The following is a 22,413-nucleotide window of genomic DNA, read 5'->3' as shown; positions in this document are numbered from 1 at the left end:
GATCTCGGCCTCTCGGAGGGGTTTAACGCGGCCCCAGTGCAGGAGGTGCACCCCTGTTCCACAGCATCCACATCCACCCTCATGGCCCCTGCCCCGAGCCCTGCGCTGCCGGGGCCTCATCCATCACCGACAGGATGGGAGGAGAACAGCACAGCACCTCCGACCCTCAGCACAAGCCTCCTCTGAGCTCCCAGCAACAATAAATACTAATAAATACAAACTCTTCCACACTTCCTGCTCCCAACCCCGGGACCAGCGTGGGCAGCCTCACCCGGAGCTCCCAGCACAACTCTTCACTCCCCCCACAGCTACAGCCAAGTGTCCAAGGTGGGAGCAGTGCTGCCAGAAGGGCTCGGGCACGTCCCTGGAATGCCAGGGCTGCTCCGCAAGCCTGGTTGGTAATGCCAGCCCTGCTGCAGGGCACGGTGTCCGCGCTGCTTGGAAGCACAGCGGCACTTGGGGCGGGTGATCCTTCAAGGCAGTGCTTGCTTGCTGGCCCTTCACTCATCACTGCCCAAAGCGCTGGGCTGGAGGCTCCCCAGTGGCCCTGGAGGGTGCAGGAGGTCAGGCCCGGGGTGAGTAGCAGGGGTTCCTCGGCATCTCCGTGAAGGATTTCAGTTCATAGGGGATGCCCGAGTCAACCTCGATCGACTTGCGGGAGAAAAGCAGCCGGATGTCGTCATGAAGGTAGATCTTCCCCGACTTGGAGCTGTGAAACCTGCGTGGAGGCAAGGACAGGGACCTCAGGACACCGGGCACGAGCAGGAGAGCTTCGGTGGGAGGCACAATCCCCTCCCCTCCTTTAACCCCTGGTCCACTTGCGTGCAGAGGGACAGAGACCCTTGGCAGGGTTCCTGCTCCTCCCCAGGTCCAGGCTGCCATCCCCCTTGCTTTGAGCTGCAGGCTTTGGGGAGACAGGGACACATGGGTGAGAAGCCATGGGGTGACCGTGGGGCAGGCACACATCCCTTGATGCACCTACCTTAGGTGCATCAGGTAGCACAGGACCCTGCGCGGTGGGCTGGTGCCTGATGGGTCCCTGGGGGCCATGGTGGCCCCTTCTTCCTCCCCCACGGGCACCAGGAAGATGCGGTGGCGTAGGAAGGTCATGTGGTTGGCAGGCATATCCTGGAAGTCGTATGTCACCAAGAACATCTTCACCACAGTCTTGTTGGGGTTAAATAAGGTCTGGGGGCAAAGGGGTAGGGAGTGAGATTGGGAAGGATACTATAGGGATGGAGCCATAGGGCAGGGCTGGGGTGTCTGGGGCCAGCACCAGCACCAAGGGTCCAGAAAGCCCAGCACCAGCCCCGGAGGGCATAACCTGAGCCCACAGGTCAGTCCTTTCCACCCACCTCCACTCCAGTGATCCCATTACATTCCATCCCCACTGCACAAGACCCTGTCTCTCCTCACCATCCTCCTCCTTCCCTGCATCTCCCATCACCTTGTCTCCCTGCCAACACCCCAGGGACCCTATGCTCACCTCTGTTGTACTATCTAGGTGACCACATATCAGTGGTCATATCACATATCACAGAATCGGTTGGGTTGGAAAGCTCACCCAGTTCCAACCCCCTGTCACAGGCAGGGACACCTTCCACTAGACCAGGTTGCTCCATGCTCCTGTGTCCAGCCTGGCCTTGAACACTGGCAGGGATGGGGCAGCCACAGCTTCTCTGGGCACCCTGTGCCAGCGTCTCAGCACCCTCACAGGGAAGAGCTTCTTCCTTATATCTAACCTAAATCTCCTGTGTCAGTTTAAAGCCATTCCCCCTTGTGCTATTACTAGAACATTCCTCTCTAAAAAGTCCCTCTCCAGATTTCTTGTAGGCAGACTACCACCTCTGCACAAGCTTTCTGACTGCTGCCCTGCCAAACAATGTGATGGAGTATATCCACCGGGGGGGCAAGCATAGCCCAACCATCACCCTTCCCACTGCTGTGGAGAGGAGAGGGGAGAGAGGAGAGAAAAGGGGAGAACAGAGGGGAAGGCAGAGGGGAGGGGAGAGAGGGGAGAAGAGAGAAGAGAGAAAGAAAAGAGGGGAGAGGGGAGAGGGGAAAGGAGAGGAGAGGGAGGCCAGGGAAGGACTCACCACTTGGATGGTTCCAGCTTTGGGGACACTGTAACCCTTCTTTCCCAAGGCCTCCAAGTCAATCACTCCCTGGGGAAAAAGAAAGGGTGAGAGAGAGAAACCTCACTGGGAGCCCAGCATGGGGCTAAGAGCTCCCCTTGCTGGGAACGCCTGCCACAAGGCAGCAAGGATGCCCATCTCAGCCCCTCTTCAAACCAGGGGACAAACAAGCAGCAATACAGAGGTTATGGAGAAGCAACAGCCATGACACGGCTGGGCAGCAGCCTGCCTGTTGCTATGCCTGCGTGTCCTGGTTTTAGCTGTAACAAGGTTTTTTTTATCCTTCCAGTAGCTGGTGCAGGGCTGTGTTTTGGCTTCAGTCTGAGAACAACAATGCTGATAACACACGGATGTTTTGGTTGTTGCCAAGTAGTGTTTATTCTGATTGAGGACTCTTCAGTCTCCCATGCACTCCCAGTGCTGTAAGCAGCCAGGAGGGAGCAGAGACAGACATCCGACCCAAACTATCCAAAGGGGTATTCCACATCACAGCTCATCATACCCAGTATAGAAACTGGGGGGAGTCACTCAAAGGGCAGATTGCTGCTCAGGTTGGGCTGGGTATCGTTCGGTGGATGGTGAGCAATTGCATTGGGCATCACTTGTGTTTATTGGGCTTTTTCCTTTCCTCTTTTAGTTTTATATTCTCTCCTCTAGTTATTTTCTTCTATTATTATTATTATTACCATCATCATTATTATTATTATCATCATTATTATTATCATCATCATAATCATTAGTAGTGCTAGTATTTTTACATTATACCTTAGTTACTGGACTGTTCTTATCTCAACCTGTGGGGTTTACATTCTTTCAATTCTCCTCCCCATTCCACCCAGAGGTGGGAGGGAAGAAGTGGGAGCAAGTGAGTGGCTGCATGGTTCTGAGTTACCATCTGGGTTTAAACCATGACACTGCAAAGGGTTCCTTCTTCTTTCCCTCTGTGCTCTTGTGGGCTAAGCACTGCTCCTAGCACAGTGGTGGTCTTCTCAGGCTGATGGTTGCTTGATCCATGCTCTCCAGAGAGGCACATCCCCAGGATGCATGGTGCCTGGGTACAGCCCTCACTCACCTCCCCCATGGTTCCAGCCCTCCCCCATCTGCATACCAGGAAAGGTGAGGGTGCGCTGTGTTCAGAGACATCGAAGTAGGTGACATCAACGGGCAGCGTGGCGTGCTGGGGGCAGTAGGAGCCGCTGGCGCCGATCTCCGCTGTGAACCCCTCGATCCTCCCCGACGGTGCAAAGCGCCCTTTCAGGATGGACTCCTGAGAGAGGAAGGGGGTGTTAGGGACCTTCAAACACCAGCCCTGCCCCTCACCTCGAAGCTGTGGGTGAGATCACCCCTGTCCCCGCTGCAACCACAACTCTGCTTGCTCTCATGTGTCCAGACACTACCCGTCCTTACAGCCCTGGCTGCTCCAACACAAAGCCATCCATCTCACACAGAGAAGCAGGAAGAGCAGCAGCTATCTCAGCAGGGTCCAGGTACCCTTTATTTCACTTTATTTCAATTATCAAACTGTTCTTATCTGAACTCACAGGTTTTACCTTCCTATGATCCTCCTCCCCATCCCACCCTGAGAGGGAGAGGGGAGTGAGAAGTGAGCAAGTGGCTGCATGGTGCTCAGTTGCCACTGGGCTTAAAACACAACAAGGCTTTGGGAACACTCAGCCCAGCCCCACACCAGGGCTCTGGTCAGGTTCAGCCTTTCATGCCCATCACCAGCCCAGCCTGGAGCCCCTGGGTGGGTGCTGTTACCTCAAAGTTGCCAAGCAGAGCATGGCTGATGGTAGTGGTGGCCCAGGGTGCTGAGGAGGACCTGGTGCCCCTCCGGAGGCTGCTCCGGAGATGTCGCCTTTGAAACAGGAGAGAACATTTGTGTCGGACTGGAATGCTGCCCGTGTCCCTGGGGATCCTTCTCCACATCCCCAGTCCCTGTCTTTGGTGGAGGTTGAACACACTTTCCTACCCCTCAGGAGCAGAAGAAACTCCCCACCGCCCCATAGCCTGAACCTCCCATGGTGCTGCAGGGTGCTGGGGTGTCTGGCCATCCCGAGCCCCAATGTCCATCCCACAGGGCTGCCAGGACACTCACGATTTGAGGCGCAGCTCGCTCTTCACCCTCCTTCCGACTGCAGTACAGTCCACGGAGCTCTGGAGGGGGCACAGAAGTGAGAACCACGTTAGGACAGCAGCCAGGGACTGACCCTGGGAGGTGCCATCAACCCTTGCCTTGCCTCATAGCTCCAGGAGGATGGGACAGGCTCTCATCCATGGGGAGCTGTCACTGGTTTCTGCAGGGGTGGGGTGTCTGGTGGGGACATGGGGCTGCCCAAACCCCAGAGTGGCTCTGCTGGGGATGAAGGTGTTGGTACCCAAGCTGAGGGTGCATCACACAACTCCCACCTTACAAAGCAGGTCTTGGGACCAGCACCAGTGACAAGACACCCCCATAAGAGCCATGCAGTGACACCCCTTGTACCTCGCAGGGAATGGTAACACATACAGTGAAGCTCCCTGACCAGCCCAGGAACAGTCCTGTCCCCTGGAGATTCATGCAAAGTAGTGCCACCAGGCAGAGGGTCGTGCTGCCTACCCCAGACTCCTACAGCCTTAGAGTGTGGGGTTAAAGCCAGAGCCACACTGCAGCCTCCTTTTAAAGACATCCCCTTTTCAGGGGTTTTCCCTTCTGGAAGCCACACAAAGGGCAGCACAGCACAAAGGGATGATGGCGCTGGCTGGCATGACCAGGCTGGAAAACCGAAGGAAGCTGCTGGAGGGCAGTGGTGGAGGCAGCAGGGCTGGGGGACGGGCACCACAAAAGGCACATGGTCAGGGATGGAGCTGTGTCCCATGGATGGTGTATCCCAGCTCCAAGCCAGGGAAGCTCTGCTGTTGGGCCCTCCTGGGGTTGCCAGCACTGTGAGAAGCCCCAGGGTAAGAGAGGAGTGTGCCAGCTCTGGCAAAAGCCTGCTGCAGCCTCAGCCAGCAGCACACAGTGAAGGCAAGGAGCTGGTCAGGAGCGGTGGGTAAGCAGGGAGGAATCAAAGGAGCTCCTTGGCTGCCAGGCTGGTTGCAAACCTCTGGAGTCTGCCCCATTTCCAAGAGCTGGTGGCACCATGGGGGTATGCCACGTGCATCCCAGAGCCACAGAAAAGACAGTGGCATCTTTGCACACAGCACTGGGGCTCACACTCCTTGGTAAGAGCATGTCCAATCCCGCTCCCTGCCACCAAACCCTTGTCCTGATGGATATCATGGCCAGGGTCCCAAGCCATCCCACACCTCTGCCTTCTCCCTCATCATGTAGACAGAGGACAGCCACTCTTCCCAAGCCTTCTGGTAAGTCTAGCTTAACACGAAGCTGTCAATACTGAGTGTGGCCCCATGACATGTGTCCATGTGTCACAGGGGCGTCATGTCCTGTCTGAGCAAGGCTCTCCAGGCTAAAGAGCTGGTTGCAAGCAGAGGATGCAGCAACCCCAAGGTGTCAGAAGCTGATGATAACCTACAGACTGTGTGCGAGCTGCCCTGCACACATCAGTGCTGCAACACTGGGACACACAGGGCATGGTGCCACAGTGGCCCACACTGCCATGTGCACTAAGCCCTGGGTGTCCTCAGGTCATTCCCTGCATCCTGCCCATGAGCAATGCTCACCTTGGCTGTGGGAAGCAGGTGATTCCAGAAAGGAGCCCCCTTCGCATCAGTGCTGCGGCAGGCTGTGGGCACGGGATGGCACGGCAGGACCCTCTTCTTCCTTACTGGTGGGGACAGGCTCTCATCCTCGGAGCAGGAGTCGGCCACAACCTCACCAGCGGGCAGCAGCTTCCTCTTGGCCGGGCAGCTGCTGGCACTGAGCTGGCTGCTCCCACAAGGTGTCTTGTCCAGGGAGCCCAGGTTGCTGGGCTCAGGGCCGAGTGCTGTCTGCGGAGCTGCCGGCTCTTTGCACCCATTGGGCACTGCTGACCACCCCTCTTCTCCACTGGCCCTGCTGCTGTGTGCTGGGCTGCTCCCCAACTTCTCGTCCTTCCCAGCAGAGTCCAGCTGGGCTGTGTGTGCAATATTGTGCAAATCAAGGTGAAGCAAGCTGTGGCCACTTGCCCGCTCTCCATTCTGCCCATAGTCTATGGGCTGATCCCCAGAAGAGACAGGGCAATCATCTCTCGTGTGCAAAGTACTGCAGGCAATGTGCTGGGGCCAGGAGGAAGAGGAGACGTCCTGCAACTTGTCCTCTCTGCTGGCCTTGGGGCTGTGGATGGGGCTGCTCTCACACCGGTGCTCCACTACCCGCAGCCCGCTGTGGGAGAAGTGCTGTGCAGAGCCGCACAGGGAGAGCTCCTCCACCAACAGACCATCCTCAAACGTATCATCATCATCCAGGGAAGCCTGCCCAGGGTCCACATCGCATTTGCCATCCACCCCTCCGACACCCCATTGAGTTCGTTTGGGGTCTCGCCCTCCCTCTGTAGTTCGCTGCTCGGGATATCCCCTTTTGACAGCCGTCCGGCTGCCTGCCCGCTGCTCTGTGCTCCCCGAGGAGCTGGAGAGATGCGAGAAGATGGAGACCTGATAAACCTTCTGGCGCTTGATCTCTGTCTCGTTGTAGCCCATGAGGATGCTGCGGTGGGTGCAGTGCTGCGAGGAAGCCTCCAAGGGTGCCTCTCTACTGGGCTGGGACAGGCTGGGGTCTGCGCTGCGCTCTGGGGGCAGGGACGTCTCCGCGTGGATGTGCCGCATGGAGCCTCACTTGCCTGGACTCCGAGCGGAGCCAGAGTCACAACAGCCCATGCAGTAGCAGAAGGGAGACTGTAAAGTGCCACAGGTCAGGGTATGAGGACAGGGGGTGGGAGTTGGACCTCCCCTCACTCAGGATGCCTGGGTGAGCCCTCCACTATGGGATACACTGCAGCACAGCATCTGGAAAGAGAAAGCAGGAGGATGCGAGTCAGCCTTAGATATTGTGCTCATCTTAGATATTGTGCTCATGTGGGCTTTTGGTCATGAAGGACCTACTGTGGCACAGACAGGTCCTTATACAGCCCCACTCAGACCTCCCCCTCCCAGGAAGGGAAGAGGAACCAGGCTGCTGTGGCTCTCCAGGGAGCCCTGCAGCGTCACCCATCTGCGGGATCAGCACTTCCTCCCCAGCCTGGTCACACAGAGGAGGCTGGAGACTATGGGGGACAAGTCTGGACAAGTGGGGAGAAGGAAGCCTGCCCTCTGCCAGGGACGTGCTTGCACTGTTCCAGAGAGCAGGAGTCCGGCAAGTCAGACCAGTCCCAGGGGCTCCGGCCTGTAATCACCCCTTTGGGCAATGGCAGCAAGGTCTCCCCATGCTCACCAAGAAGAGCTGTCCTGGCCACATGAGCTGAACTAGGCAGGGCTGTACCCCATATGCAGAGGACAGGAACCTGGCATAACATCACAGTTATCTCCTCCACCACCTCAGTCAGCATCTGGGTGGTACCAGGGGCTGCAGAACCCACCATGGGCTCCTGCCCTGAGGGTCTGACCTCCCCCATGAGGCATAGCCCCTCACTTCCCATTTTCAGCTCAGTTTGAGAGCTGTGAGGATCCTGACCACGGGTTTTTCTGGCATGATAAGTACTGAAATGGCTGCAGGAGCTGAGGAGATGCTGCACAAATCACTGCAGACCAAGGAGCTCCAGAGCCTGACAAACTGCCCATGGCAGCTCTGCCCTTTGTCCACACAGCTTTGCCTGCTCTTGTGGAGCAAAGGCTTAGGGGCAGGTGAGCAACAGGGAAATCAGCTCTCTGAGTGGGTCAAGGCTATCTGGTTCAGGCTGTGCTTGGTATTTTGGCTCCACCTCGATGGGGATGGGAAAGTGGCAGGCCAGGCTGGATATAAATTCTTGAAGGGAATGTGCAAAGAAGATAGAGCCAGTTTTTTTTGGTCTTGTCCAGTGATGGGACCAGAGGCAGAAGGCACTGGAACACAGGAGGTTCTGTCTGAACATCAGGAAACATTCTTTTTATTGTAAGGGTGACCAAACACTCAACAGGCTACCTAGAGAAGCTGTGGAATCTCCATCCTTGGAGACTCCAGCTCTATGTTCACAACACAAGAGGGCCATGGAGCTGCTGGAGCAAGTCCAGAGGAGGCCACCGAGATGCTGCGAGGGCTGGAGCAGCTGTGCTCTGGAGCCAGGCTGAGAGAGCTGGGCTGGGTCAGCCTGGAGAAGAGAAGGCTCCTGATGGGGAGACCTGAGAGCAGCTCCAGTGCCTAAAGGGGCCACAGGAAACCTGGAGAGGGGCTTTGGACAAGGGCCTGTAGGGACAGGAGAAGGGGGAATGAGATGAGACATTAGGAAGAAATTCTTCTCAGAACTTAGGAACTTAAGTTCTTCTCACCACCCTCACTTCTTTGGAAGAAGTGAGGGTGCTGAGGCACTGGCACAGGGTGCCCAGAGAAGCTGTGGCTGCCCCATCCCTGGCAGTGTTCAAGGCCAGGTTGGACACAGGGGCTTGGAGCAACCTGCTCTAGTGGAAGGTGTCCCTGCCTGTGACAGGGGGTTGGAACTGGATGAGCTTTAAGGTCCCTTCCAACACAAACCAGTCTGTGATTCTATAAGACATTTAAAAGCTGTCTGGACACAGTCCTGGGCAATGGCCCTGGGTGGGCTTGCTTGAGCAGAGGGACCAGATCACCTTCAGATAAACCCTCCGTGTAACCCCACAGTGCAGCCTGTCCTGGCTGCCCAGAACTCACCTCTCTGCAGCAGAACCCCAGGTTGCTCCGGATTAACTTCCCTGTCCCGCAGGGGGTGGCTGTTGGCACAATTAGCTGAAGACACCAGCCAGCCAGGCACCCCCCAGAAGCGGCGTGGCTGCCGTGGAATGGCTCCCACCATCACGGTGTGCCTCTGAACTGCCACACTGTCCTCTCCAGCTCTTCGGTTTCCACAATGGCTCTGAGGGAAGGAAAGCAGGAGGTGCAGGGCTGGGGTGGTTCAGATGCTATCCAGAAGGGCAGGAGGGTGATGCCTGTTTGCAGGGTCACACAGACAAGGAAGTCAGCATAGAGGCTCAGTCTCTCCCAACAACGCAAACCCGAAGGCCACATACATCTTGGCCATCTCAGGCAGTGCTATCACCTTGATTTCCATTTAAACCACAAATACTTTGAGCTAAGCTGTGAACTCTCATACCTGGCTCATGTTTTACATCCATTTTGCATGCCTTCCTGTATGAAACACTCTGCATATGAACAGATCCCTGCTCTAGCAACTACTTCATGCATTGCTTCCCAAGACACTGCAGATCACCAGCAACCTCTGGGCCTCCAGCTAGCTGCTGCTCTCATGTCCACCTCCTGCCTCTTGCACCCACAACATCAAAGGGCGCCTTTTGCCCCCACAAACAAGAACAGCTTTGCAAATGTTTTCTTCCAGTTTGAGATGCCTGGCAGGGAAGGCAGAAACCAGGAGCCTGACAGCGCTGAGCCATGATGGCCCCCCACCAGCTTCCCCCAGCACAAAGACAGAAGTCCTTTCATGTGCACAGCACTCACCTGCTCAGATGTGTCCTTGATGCACAACAGAGATTTGCAGATTCAACACAGCTCCCCTGCAGTCATAATCCACCAGCATTGCAGCTTTGATGCCTGGAAGGAAAGGAGGAGAGTCAGCCCGGGCAGCACGTTGTGGTGCAACACCTTCAGGGTGGGCAGGAGCCCTCAGGCACTCCACACTCAGCCCCTCTGTGGCAGGGGCAGCCCACGAGCTTTGATGGCCCAGGAGCCTCCATGTGAAAGAGGAAATGCTGCCCATCCTGCAGACGTGTCCTCCCTTCCCATGCGGCCTCAGTGTGGGGCTCACTGTAGCGGCCATCCAGAGCCAAGCCACCGTCTGTCCCAGTTGGCATCCCACCCCAGCACCAAGCACTGCTCAAAGCTGAAAACAGCAGGGCCAGGCAGACGACCAAAATCTCTGAAGGGATGCTCAAAGACACTGATCACCCAAGCGCAGCCCCTCTCTGGTACCATGCTCCAGTTCTGCATCCCATCATCATGCAGGTGTGAAGACAGCTTCAGTAGGGTCACTCACTGTGCTCACTGCCTGACCTCGCCTGCCCCAGGAAATGGGCTGTTCTTTCATTACATTTCCAATAGGATTTGTAATCATCAGACAGGCGTGCTCAAAGTCAGCCAGCCCAAAAGGCATCACCAGCACTGCTGGTGTCGTGGTTTAAACCCAGCTGGTAACTCAGAACTACGCAGCCGCTCGCTCATCCTCCTCTTTCCTCTCTCCCACTTTGGGTGGGATGGGGAAGAGAATGGAAAGAATGTAAATATGACAGGTTGAGATAAGAACAGTTCAGTAACTGAAGTATAATGTAAAACAACTAATGCTAATAACGATAAGGAAAATAACAAGGGGAGAGAATATAAAACTAAAAGGGGAAAGAATAAAACCCAATAAACAGCAGTGATGCCCAATACAATTGCTCACCACCCGCTGACTGATAGCCAGCCCAACCCAAGCAGTGATCTGGGCCATCCGGGTGACTCCCCCCAGTTTATATAGTGGGCATGACGTGCTGCGGTATGGAATAACCCTTTGGCTAGCTTGGGTCAGGGGTCCTGTCTCTGCTCCCTCCCGGCTTCCCCTCCTCCCTGGCAGAGCACGAGAGACTGGAAAGTCCTTGGTCAGGGTACACATTACTGAGCAACAGCTAAAAACATCCGTGTGTTATCAGCATTGCTCTCAGGCTGAAACCAAAACACAGCCCTGCACCAGCTACTGGAAGAAGAATAATAGCTGTTACAGCTGAACCCAGGACAGATGGGAAAGGCACTGCTGGTGACCAACCACAACAGAAAGACAATACACCAGCTCCCGAGGAGCACTTGCAGCAGGGGAAATCAACACCGTAAACCTCTGGTCTGAAACCTCAGCAAAAACCCTTTGTAAAAGATCGGCTCCTCATGGCACCCTACATGGGGCCTGCACCAGGGCATGTAAGAAAGCAACTGAGTGCCCGAATGGGCAGACGCCAAGGTAGTAACAGGCTGTGCTCTGCCTACCTGGAAGGCTCCTGCTTCCCTCTTCTATCCCTGGGGGAGACTGGTACTGCACTTGCATGGCACAGTCAACCACTGGGAAGCAACCACTGGGTAAGACACACCATCACCACCAGCAGCAAGAGTCAGCAGAGTGCAGCAGGAGAAAGCCACATCCTTCATGTGCGTGTCTGTGCTGGGACAAGTAAGCAGTTTCACCTGCGTTCTTTCTTTGTCCCTCCCATGTCCCTCTGCAGCCACAGACCTGTGCTCCCGAGCAGCAGCTGCCTTTCAGAAGAATGGGTCCACGAGGAGGGGTTGAGGCACTATAAATCCATCCCAGCTGAGACCTCAACACCCATCACCAGGTGATGCTAGCACTAAGCAGCAGTGCTCTCACCTAGCACAAGGGGCTGCACCATGCCAGCCCAGCAGGAACCACACAGCCAAGAAGGAGAGGGGCAGTCATTACAAGAGGGCAAATAATCACCCTTGGTGCAAGTAGAGCACAAGGCAAGAGAAGAGGCAACAGAAGCTGCTGGAAACAGACTGCCTGGAGGATAAATCACAGCTCTGTTGGTTCTATCTGAGCCCAAGGAGAAGGAAGGAAATCTAACCAGCGCAAGTGCAAGCCCAGAAGCTCCCTGATGCAGGCTAAGAGCACAGCTTGAGAAGCATCAGCAGGCAGAAAGTTTCCATCACAACCCTGAAGAACGGCAGCACTAGCAGCAATGCTGCCACCAGAGAAGGGTTTCACCATAGCATGAGAGACCAGGTATATCACCACAAGAAGAGACATGAGACTAGGGACAACCTCCAGCACCATGCCTAGAAGAGGTGGTAATCCTGCAGAGAAGCTGGTTAGAGAGATGCTCAAGGAGCAAACTGTGCCTGAAGGGAAAGGTGACCCCCGTGGACATGGCTCTGGCAACGTGTGCGATTCAGGTTGGAGAGGAAGAAGCTCACACTTGCTGGGATTGAGAGGGAGGGAAGGAGGGAGGATGAAAAGGGAAGGAGCATCCCTGCCCCACTCAAGGGCAAGTGCTGCTCTTTGGGGGTCCTCAGGAGGGCCCCTGCAGTGCCAGATTTATGCAGCCACAAAGCCTCGCTCAGTGCTGGCCCCTGTGCTGACAATGGAGAGGAAGACCAAGATGGGACAAGAGGCAGTGCCCATGTCAGGAGTGCTGGCTCCTATAAACCACCAGAGACAGCTTTTACAGAGACAGACCCAACACCTCCCCCTGCCCTTTAGCACCCATGTCCATATCGCGAGGTGCTGCTTCTGCCCTTCCTCCCATCCCACGGGAGGGGACACCCGTGGGGTGCAGAAGCCCTTGGGGGCTCTCTCCGCAGGGTACCTTGGTGGGTGTGCAGGCTGCCGCAGGCTCCTGAGGGGCTGAGGTCTGCCCAGCAATGTTAATGCCTCCCAGCCGCACGCACAGGTGCCGCAGGGACTGAGCCCTTCCGCTTGGCTGAGCCAGGATAACACAATGAAACCTCTCCCGGGAGCTCGGGGAGCAGGAGCGGAGCTCCCGGGCCGCGGACTCACCCCTGCTCCCTCGGATGCCCCCCGCACGTCTTGGTACGGATCAGCTCCGCACACCTTGCCCCGGTGCCCCACGTGCCGGCGGCGATGCTGACAATAGCCCGCGGAGAACGGGGGCTCGCAGGGTCTGCAGGCAGATCCTGCTATGCAACAGCCACCTGTGTACGGCTTTTCCCCACGTCCAACCCACCCTCCGCACAAGCCAAGCCTCCCCTCCATGCACCGCTGCCCCTCTTCCCAGGAAACCACAATCAAAGAACGAAAAGCAGCTTAAAATCCAGCATGACAATCGGGCAGCTCTCCAAAGCAGGCAGCATCCCCCTGCCCACCCAGCACCAGAGCAGGATCAAACCTCAAGCGATACAGCCCTTGGCTGCCCAGCTCCAGCCTTCGAGCCCAGGAAACCTGCAGCAGGCAGGGCAGGGAAATCCCATTCAGCAGCCGCTCACGGAGAGGATAGCCCAGGTTGAGGACAGACCTTTGTCTCTGCCTGCCTGTCTCGCTCGTTGGCTGCTGGAGGAGGAAGAGAGGGGCGGTGGGGGACAGCGAGCAAAGATAACACCCCTAGGAGGGCTGTCACAGCCCACGTTAATCGCTTGGAATTCCAGCCAGCACAGACCCGGGCGCCGCAAATATGGGCAGCAAATGGAGATGCTCAAAGCCCTGAAATAATTGGATCCTTTCACAAGAGCCGAGCCCAGAATCCAGCACAGGAATTCAGTCCCCGCTGGAAGTCGAGAGATCAAATACACCGAGAGGCAGGCGCAGCACAAGCCATCCTCAACCACCGCCGGCTCCGGCACCGCAGCCCCTGTCTCTGCTCTAATCTCAGGTACCTCCTCAGCAGGGAGCAAGGGCGAGGGAGGACCGCAGCAGAGCCGAGCTGGGCACCGGCCCCTTCCCACCCAACTTACTCCACTTGTGGCAAGGTGCAGAAACGCTGCCAGCGCAAGAGAGGGGTTGTGAGGAGGAAACCGGTGACCCCGAAGCCTCGCTGGACCGGAGGAACAGCCCCTGGAAAGGAGACCCCTGAAGGTGCCGAGTGGGCTCTGAGCCCTGCGAGGGAGATGCCGGTCCCGGCAGGACTGCCAGCCCGCATCACGCTCCCGGCGAGGCGCACTGACGGCACATGGAGAGGCTCCTGCTTGCCGCCTCAACGGCAATGAAAAGGCACAGAGGCTTCTGCCAGAAAACAAAGAGGCAGCGGCAGAGCTGGGGGTGGGGAAAACTCCGCTGCCCAAGAGGATCCCTGCAGAGGCAGCAGGATGCTGCTGGGCTCCACTGTGGCTGTTCAGCCCGAGGTGGTACCCGCTTGCCCTGTGCAGGGAGCCCGGAGGGTGGGCCAGCCCCGCTTCCCTCCCCTGGGTAGAGCCGGGTGGGAAGTGCTGGAGGACACAAGCCAGGCCCAGGACAACAGCTGGCCACACATTCCTCCAGGCTGGCTCTGCTTCCTGTGTGTTTGCACCTCGGGGTATCTGCTGCTGACACCACTGCTCCCCGGGGGAAGGAGCACTGAGCCTGCAAAGCTCCGCCACCAGGGAAAGCTATGGACGCCAGTGGCGTGGTCCTTGCAGTGGTACAGTGGCCTCAGCATCACCCCGGAGCAACAAAGAGCATGCACGGAGTGAAATAAGCTCCCGGCCACCCAGGGACAGGGATGTGTCAGCCAGCTCCATTGTCACCCTCCTGTCCCTCCCCAGGGGCAGTGTCCTGAGGGACACGGACCTTGGGCACTGGGTGAGGGCACAGAGCGGCTGCTCTGCTCCAGACCTTGGTGGCAACTGCCACCCATGGAAAGTTTTCCACCGCTGGTGATTACAGCCACGTGCCTGTGCAGCCAGTCACAGGGTGGCCATGAGAAGGCAAACAGGTCCTGGCAGAGGGGCAGGGACCACTTCTGCTCTGTGCTTGCAAGATGCCTGGGGTCTCTGGCCACAAGCAAAGCACCAACACACATCATTCTTTGAGTTCAGTATGTACCTCTGTCTGAGGGAGCCACGCTCCAGGTCTAAGTAGGACTGGACCCCCACCACACTGCGTGATGCACAAACATTAGTATTAACAGTCACTTTTATCTGATGTCCCCAGAGGAGTGATGCCCTGGGGTTGGTGTCTGAATCAGAAACCCTGTGAACCCTACCCCAACTGGTTTAACTCAACACCAATGGAAAGGCAATCACGTGCTGGTAACTCCCATCCCATCAGCTCCCTGTGCCAGGCCGTACTATGTGGGAAGTGTGAACAGCCCAGCCAGCTCTCCATCATTATGAGCCAGTTACAGAAATATCAGCCTCTGACAGGGAGCTCCAGCAGCCAAGGTGATGCTGTGTGAGCCAAGAGAAGACAGCACAGCAATCAGCGAGTGATGGGACACCTTTTGCTCCCACCTCTGCTGTCAACCACAGCCATCCACAGCCCCAGCTTTCCTCCTTACCAAGACAACTCTTTCCGTACCCTGACCCTGTAGCTATCCACACTGCCAGATCAAAGATGCACAATACTTCACCTTCCCCACATCCTTCACAGGGCAGCTGGGCTTTGCATCCTCCTATTTGTTCCCATCCCCATACAGCTCTGCCGGCCCAATCCGCCTAGCACACACCACACTAACAAGTCCCTGACGCCCATCTGGAAGAGCCCGCAGCAGTGTCACCTTTCAATACCTCCTGAAATGGTCACCAGGGCACCCCAGAGCAGCGGAGAAGGTCCCAGGGATGCTGCATTCCCCAGTCACCTCCAGGCACAGGCTCCGAACCCACGGATGGGAAGAAGGAGCAGGTGAAGTGCCTGCAGTGGGGAGGGCAGCAGGGATTGTGCTTGCAGCATCTGCCCCGTGGGAACTGTCTGTCCCCACCGCAAGCCCTCTTGCAATACGCTTCCTTTTACCATAAAAGCCGCCCAAGGGAGGTGCTTGGCCACAGGCATCGTGCCTTGGGCTTGGTGTTACCAAGCTGCAGCCTGCAGATAAGGCTGCAGCTGTGGGGACATTCAGCACCTTTTCCACTCCCCGTGGTAGACATCTGCGTGTCACAGAGGGAGGAGATACCACACACACACACAGAAGCCATGCTCACCCACCCAACTCCTCCTTTCCCAGCAGCAGTTTAGAGAGGCTCAAGCACAGGCCAGAATGGTGACATGGGCTGGGCAGGGATTCGGGCCGTAAGGATGAGGCTTTTTCCATCTTTGAGTGTACAGAGCTGCAGGATGCTGCTGGGAAGGGGGATTTCCACCATGAATTCAGTCCCTGTGCCTTGTCTTGGAAATGGAAAGTCTCTCCTTTCCATGGGACTAAAGGTGAGAGAGGAACATCCTACTGGCATTAGCGAAAGAATGTCACAGCTGTCATCTAAGCATACTGTTACCCATAATGGAGGCAAATATACGAGTGCACAAGCTCCTTTGAAAGGAAACAAGGGGGTAGAAGGGACTGGCATGTCTGACTGTAAGCACATCCATACACAGGGCACTGGGAGACATAGTTTAGCTCCTATTTCATCCCATGAAACTGGCAAAACTCCCAGTCCACACACCCTGAACCACCTGCAGTGTCCCCATCAACAGCAGAGCCCTCTGCCCAGTGCATCCACCAGGGCTGCCAATGAGCAATGCACACAGCTAGGGATGCCCTCCAGATGGAAGGGGGAACCCGCTTGGCACCTCTGTGTTCCATGGGTATGGAGGAAGAGAAGGCTCAGTGCGTGCTTCAAGTCAAGAGAAGGCTGGAGAGGATGTCCTCAGGGCTATCTGGTGTGTGCAGCCTGCAGGGAATACACAGCACTAGGGCACTGGCATATCAGCATCCTGGGTCTTCACAGAAGCAATAGTGGACAGGGACAGGCTCCAGAGGCAGATGCATCCTCAGACAACCCCCATGCACTGAACATGAGCCCCCACGCTGGTGCCTGCAAGAGGTGAAAGCCCCCATGCAAGCACTGCGCGCTGCCACTGTGCAGCCCATGCTTTGCTGTGCTGCATCTGCAGGAGCACACAAAGCTCAGAACGTCAGAAAACAGCTTAACTACAGCGGATGGGTCCAAAACACCTTAAGCCTTGGTGGCAGATGTGCTGCTGGGAACAGAGGTGTCCCCTGAGACCCGGTCTTCTTAGGGAGACACCTGAGAGCTCTCCATGGACCGCCAGGAATCAGCTCATCCTGGCCACACAGGCATGCTGCTGTCTGCACCTTTGCTGCTGCAAACAGACCCCAGGGGCTTCTTGGTTCAGACCACCAGCCTCTGCTGCTCTTGATGTGTTCAGGTGGTGTAACAGGGATATCCAAGTGACACAAGACTGCCAAGAGCATCATGGGGTAATGAGTGGACTGTTGAGGAAGGGAGGACACATAGCACTTGGAGCGAGACAGCAGCCCAGCATCAATGAAAACCAAGGGAAAGGCTAAGAGGAACAACTTTGGAAGGGATTTGCAGACTAACACAGGCTCATGGGAATGTCCTAGATCTTGAAAACCCACATAAAAGCATCTGGGGAGCCTGGACATCGTCCCAGCCTCTGACAGATGGGGAGGCAGACATAGCTACTGCTGCAGGTCAGCTCTACCCAGGCACCATGGCTACATACAGCCCTCTTTGCTCTTATTCTCTCACACACAGGATGGGATGAACACTAAACCCCTCTTGAGCACTCACACACCAGACACAGGCTTCTGCGACATCAGGCAGCAGGGTCAAAGCTCGGAGACACAATAAACTGCTGACCAAAGGTTTTTCCTGAAGACAAGGCTGATACGGCTGCCAGCAGCCAGTCTTGCAGGACGGGATCAGGAAAAGAGCAGCCACGAGAATAAAAGGCTGGCAAAGAAACAGAAAATACTGCTAGCAAATAATTCTTTCCAGACAACCTTTTGGGTGCATCTCAACCTCCATGTGCTCAGGATGGTCAGGCAGATGGAGCCTTTAAAAAGGCTACTGGTGACTGCCCCTGCAATCACCACTGTCTCTGGGACAGACAAGGGGAAGATAACCCTGGAGCCCCTCCAGCTGGAGGGCTGGGGCCAGAGTCCTCCCCAGCATCCCAACAGCACCAGCACCCTGCTACTGATCACAGCTCTGCATTGCCAGCAGAGCAGGATGAGTGGTTTACATCCCGAGCTTCACTGCCAACTGGCTCTCTGTGCTCACACAGGGTGGGAATGACGGAGAGACGGGCACTGCAGCTCTCTTTGATTTGAGAGCTTATTAGTTTAACTAAAGGAAAAGTCAAAGAAAAGGGGCATCTACTACAAAGTGATCCAGAGGCTCTGGTCCCTAGAAGAGAAGCCTACCTGTGCTTGACATAACTGGAACATTTTTCATTCCTTGCTTTCATTGTGCAGATTTTACTTAGGCAATTTAAAATAAAGCTTGCCTTCTTTCAGGTGATGTTTGATTTCCATCCTACTCGATACTTGCCTGAATAGACTCACAGGACATCTAAACTTTCTCTCTTAATCAAAAAGCTGGGCAGTGCTTCTAAGGCAGTGCCTCCATCTCCCGGCGCTGCTAATTCCATATGGACGAGATGAACCAAGTGAGGAGAAGAGGATGGACAGAAGAACCCTCCAAGCTGGTCAGTCCAACATGAGAAGTTACATCACCAAGCACCCCAAGAACTGCAGAACTTGGGAGTTACAATGGTGGGAAGGGACATCAGGGGGTTTGGTCCCAGGGCCAAGCTCAAGCAGGTTGCTTAAGGTTTGCCTCTGCCAAGGGCTGAGTATCTCCAAATGTGGACGTTGCCTCCTTTCTCTGGGCTCTGCTCCAGAGCCCAACCGCCCTTTGGGGAAATATTTGTGCTAATATCTAATTGCAGTTTCCCTTCTGTGCTGTTAATGGTCATCCTGTGCCTGGGCAATTCCCAGGAGAGCCCAGCTTCAGCTTCTCTCCAAACCCACAGCCTCTGGCAGCAGTGAGAGCCCCCTTTGCTGCCTTCCCTTTCCCAGCCTGCTTGAACCCACTGCGTTCAGGCTCTGCCCACTGCAGTACACCAGAAGCCCCATGGTAGAGCATCTCTGGAGGCTGCTGGAGCCTGTAAGTCTCCATGCTGCCCAGCCAAGGGTGCCAGCAGGGCAAACAGGAGGTACCTGCATGCAGCAGGCACTTGCACACCTTGGGGATGTTGGATATAAAGACTCACCTCAACACTGAGAGCAGTAGGGGCTGGTTTTCGAGTGTTTGATCCTTGCCCTGGTTAGTAGCAATAGCAAACCTGCAACACACGTAGGTTATCCTGAGCTGGGGTATCCCAAATACCTGCTCTGAGAAGTTTGGTCCTAAATAGAGAGCTTTGGCTTCAGTGCTGTGGTATCTCCATCATGCCCAAGAGTGACCTGTCCTCAGCAGTGATAAGCAGGACCATCAGCAGCCAAACTCTGAAGAGACCGACTGAGCTAAATAGAAACTGAACAGCCCAGGGACAAAGATCCATCCCATGCACCGCTGGCTGGGATACCTGGTCACTGCACTGCTCTGTTGTGCTCATCTTTGGTCCCTCCTGCGAAGGCCTCAGCATCAAGGATGCCCCAGCCCACCCTGGGACAGCAACGTACCCATCACTGGAGATGTCTCTTCTCCCACGTAATAAGTGATAGGACAAGAGTTAACAGCCTCAGGCTGAGCCAGGAGAGCTTTAAATGGGATATTAGGAACAATTTCTTCACCAAGAGGATGCTCAGGTGTTGGAACAGGCTGCCCAGGGCTGTGCTGGAGCCACCATCCCTGGAGGTGTTCACAAATGGCGTAGATGAGGCCCTCGGTGACACGGTTTAGTCTTAGCAGTCCCAGCGAAAGAGCTGGACTCAATGATCTTGAAAGTCTTTTCCGACCTGGTTGATTCCAGGTGGGTAAGACACACGCTCGGCACACGGCTGAGTCAGATCCCAAGCCACGGGCACTGCTTCAACACACTGCATCCTCAGGCTTCCCCAGCTCTCCTCCATCCCCTACCCCATCGCTTGGAGGCCCAGCACTCTTCCAGGCCGCTGGGGCTCCCTTACAGCCCATCCCTGGGCGAGCGCTGCCTCCTGCCTCCCGCTGACTCATCGGCTCCGGTTCACAGCCTCCTGCCGCCTGACTCACCCCTCGCTGCCGCAGCGCCGTGCACGCACACGTGTGCCGCTGCATGCGACCGGGACGCAGCCCTCGGGCCGGGCCGCACGCTCCGCAGGGCAGCAAACGGAGCTCTCGGGCCGTGCCAGGGGCTCCGTGCCTCCCGCAGCACACACACACAGAGCCACGCTGGCCCCGCTCCGCTGCGGGAGCCGGGGCAGGCTGGGAGCACTGCCCGGTGCCAGCGCTGCCGAGATAAGGAGCGATGCTGGGGGAGGGCTTCCTCCAAGGCTGACTTCCAGGCAAGCCCGTGTGCTTTATCAGCCCTGCACCACCGGTGTGGGAGGGTCACCCGGTGCTGGCACAGCCTGGATCCACACCACTAACCTGCCTTCGGGTACAGCCAAACATGCCCCATGGGGCTGTGCCGCTCCCCAGTTTGACTGAGAACTTCTCGGAGGACAGAAAGGGGTTTCTTCTAAGCACGGCTATGGTGGGTATCAGCTGGTGCCACTGCACATGCAGGGCTGTCCTGCGTTCAGCTGTAACTGCTATTTTTTCTCCTTCCAGTAGCTGGTGCAGGGCTGTGTTTTGGTTTCAGTCTGGCAACAACGCTGATAACACACGGATGTTTCAGTTGTTGCTCAGTAATGTTTACTCTGAACAAAGACTTCTCAGTCTCTCATGTTCTGCCAGTGACACAAGAAGCCGGGAGGGAGCAGAGACAGGACCCCTGACCCCAACTATCCAAAGGGGTATTCCATACCACAGCACGTCATGCCCAGTATACAAACTGGGGGGAGTCATCCGGAAGGCCTAGATCACTGCTCAGGTCGGGCTGGGTACTGGTCAGCGGGTGGTGAGCAATTGTATTGGGCATCACTGCTGTTTATTGTTTTTTTCCCCCTTCCCTTTTTAGTTTCATATTTTCTCTACTTCTGATTTCCCTTATTATTATTACTGTAGTAATTTTACATTATACCTTAGTTACTGGGCTGTTCTTATCTCAACCTGTGGGATTTACATTCTTTCCATTCTCTTCCCCATCCCACCCGGATCCAAGGGAGAAGAAGGGAGGACAAGTGAGTGCCTGCATGGTTCTGGATTACCAGCTGGGCTTAAGCGATGACAAGGGCCCACAGGCTTGTACAGTCCAGTTCCTGGATCTGGGTTGTACAAGCCACACACACGATGCCATGTACACACATCCTCTGCAGGCTGCTTCCTGATAGCAGTGCCCCTAATTGTAGGAGCTGAAGCCCAAACAGGCTTCACCCCACATCCCTTCCCTTCACCTCTCCCCCAGCATCACAGCAGCAGAGGCAACAAGAGGCACACTGCAGCCACGCCGGAGCCCATTGAGAGCTGCAGCACACACCTCCCGGCCGGCGAGCAGCTCTGCATACCACAGCACATCCATCTGTGTCAAGGAACACACGAGAGCGCCGGCGCACACAGAAGACACCCGCCTGTGCAGCACACGCGGTCACGGACCTGTGCCTCTGCCTGTCGTAGCTGGAGGATCCGTTTCCCACTGACTACAGGAGGAAGTCACTGCGATCAGACACAGGCTCTTTCCTCACCCTTTCCTCTCCGCATCCCACGTGTCAGAGTCACGCTGACAAGGGGTGGTTATGGTCCTTCCAGTCCCTTCCACCCAGGAGCACTTGGCCAGCTGCAGTGTTTTGCCTACACATGGAACTGCTCACACAAAGCTTGCTGGTGCTGCAGTAGGACAAGTCACTCAACCATCCCATCTCCAGCAGGGTCACACAGCTCCAGCTGGGTCAGGAGGCGCTGACATCCAGGAATTAAACCCAGACTAAACTGTCCTTTACCCAGGGAGGAGGAACAATGTTTTGGGCTGGGCTATCATATATTAAAAGGGACAAAAATCAATTTTCTGCCAAAGCTCAGGACTATACATCAGAACTGCTGATTTTCAATGGATTTTTACATTCCTGACCCTCACCATGTACAAACAGAGCCTTTCTCCCTTCTCAGGACAAGGAAAACAACAGTTCCCCTGCACATCACCCCTCCTCTCTCGGGATGCCTCAGTCCCTGGGGTCCTTCTAAGGAGGCTGCAGGATGGGGGTCCACAGTGCTCAATGTATGAGACAGACCAATTTGAGACAGACCATGATGATTTCCTTCCAGCCCCCCATTTGTGACTAACAGAGGGGTAACACCCCATCTGCAACACCCAGAAGAGCAGAGAAGAGACAGTCAAGCTGCTCTTGCTTCTTACACCTCTCTCATACCTAGGGAATCCCCCGCAACTGCCTTTGGTTCCCCTTCTGCAGCCCAGGGGGCTAAGAAGAGTGGCAGCGCATCCCTCCAAAGTACAGTGCCAAGACCTTGCTGCCTTCAGACAGCAGGTTTCAGGTCAGCAGCCTGGGACCTGTCAGCAGAGAGGAGTTTACTCACCCACCTTTACGTTAGTGGCATGTTTCTGCAGCACAGGTGATGCCAGAAGATGGGGTTGAAAGGGAGGATTTTGGGCAACAGCAGATGGAGAAGTTCAGGCTTTCTCAATGTCAACGCTAAGCAGCAAGAAGTACACAAAGTTGACACTTGTGCTGAAGTGGTTCCTGGTTAGAACAGGCACACAGAGCATGAATCTGAGAACAGGCCATCTACCAAGGTGAGCAGAAG

General features: G+C 55.9%; 1 protein-coding gene across 7 annotated transcripts in view; it reads right to left on the bottom strand.

Moving 5' to 3' along the window:
• Window positions 1–223: 223 nt before the first annotated feature.
• Window positions 224–22,413, bottom strand: part of ATOSB (atos homolog B) — a 39,111-nt gene continuing 16,921 nt past the window's right edge. For 3 of the 7 annotated variants that reach the window (XM_065662429.1, XM_065662431.1, XM_065662430.1), the window contains 9 exons: window positions 9,673–9,765; window positions 8,872–9,146; window positions 5,799–7,058; window positions 4,234–4,292; window positions 3,897–3,993; window positions 3,244–3,402; window positions 2,097–2,165; window positions 983–1,188; window positions 224–718 (listed from right to left, as the gene is read on the bottom strand). In XM_065662429.1, the coding sequence (XP_065518501.1) occupies window positions 565–718; window positions 983–1,188; window positions 2,097–2,165; window positions 3,244–3,402; window positions 3,897–3,993; window positions 4,234–4,292; window positions 5,799–6,878 (1,824 nt within the window). In that variant the 5' untranslated portion in view covers window positions 6,879–7,058; window positions 8,872–9,146; window positions 9,673–9,765 and the 3' untranslated portion in view covers window positions 224–564. Of the gene's footprint in view, window positions 719–982; window positions 1,189–2,096; window positions 2,166–3,243; window positions 3,403–3,896; window positions 3,994–4,233; window positions 4,293–5,798; window positions 7,059–8,871; window positions 9,147–9,672; window positions 9,766–11,187; window positions 11,270–15,372; window positions 15,538–19,785; window positions 19,908–21,249; window positions 21,270–22,413 lie in introns of those variants that run through there. The other 4 variants (XM_065662436.1, XM_065662433.1, XM_065662435.1 and 1 more) reach the window with 4 other exon arrangements.

Source organism: Lathamus discolor, chromosome Z (assembly GCF_037157495.1).
Source record: "Lathamus discolor isolate bLatDis1 chromosome Z, bLatDis1.hap1, whole genome shotgun sequence".
In the NCBI taxonomy this organism is placed as follows: Eukaryota; Metazoa; Chordata; class Aves; order Psittaciformes; family Psittacidae; genus Lathamus; species Lathamus discolor.
The sequence above is the reverse complement of the archived record's forward strand: the minus strand, read 5'-3'. Positions and strand labels throughout refer to the sequence as shown.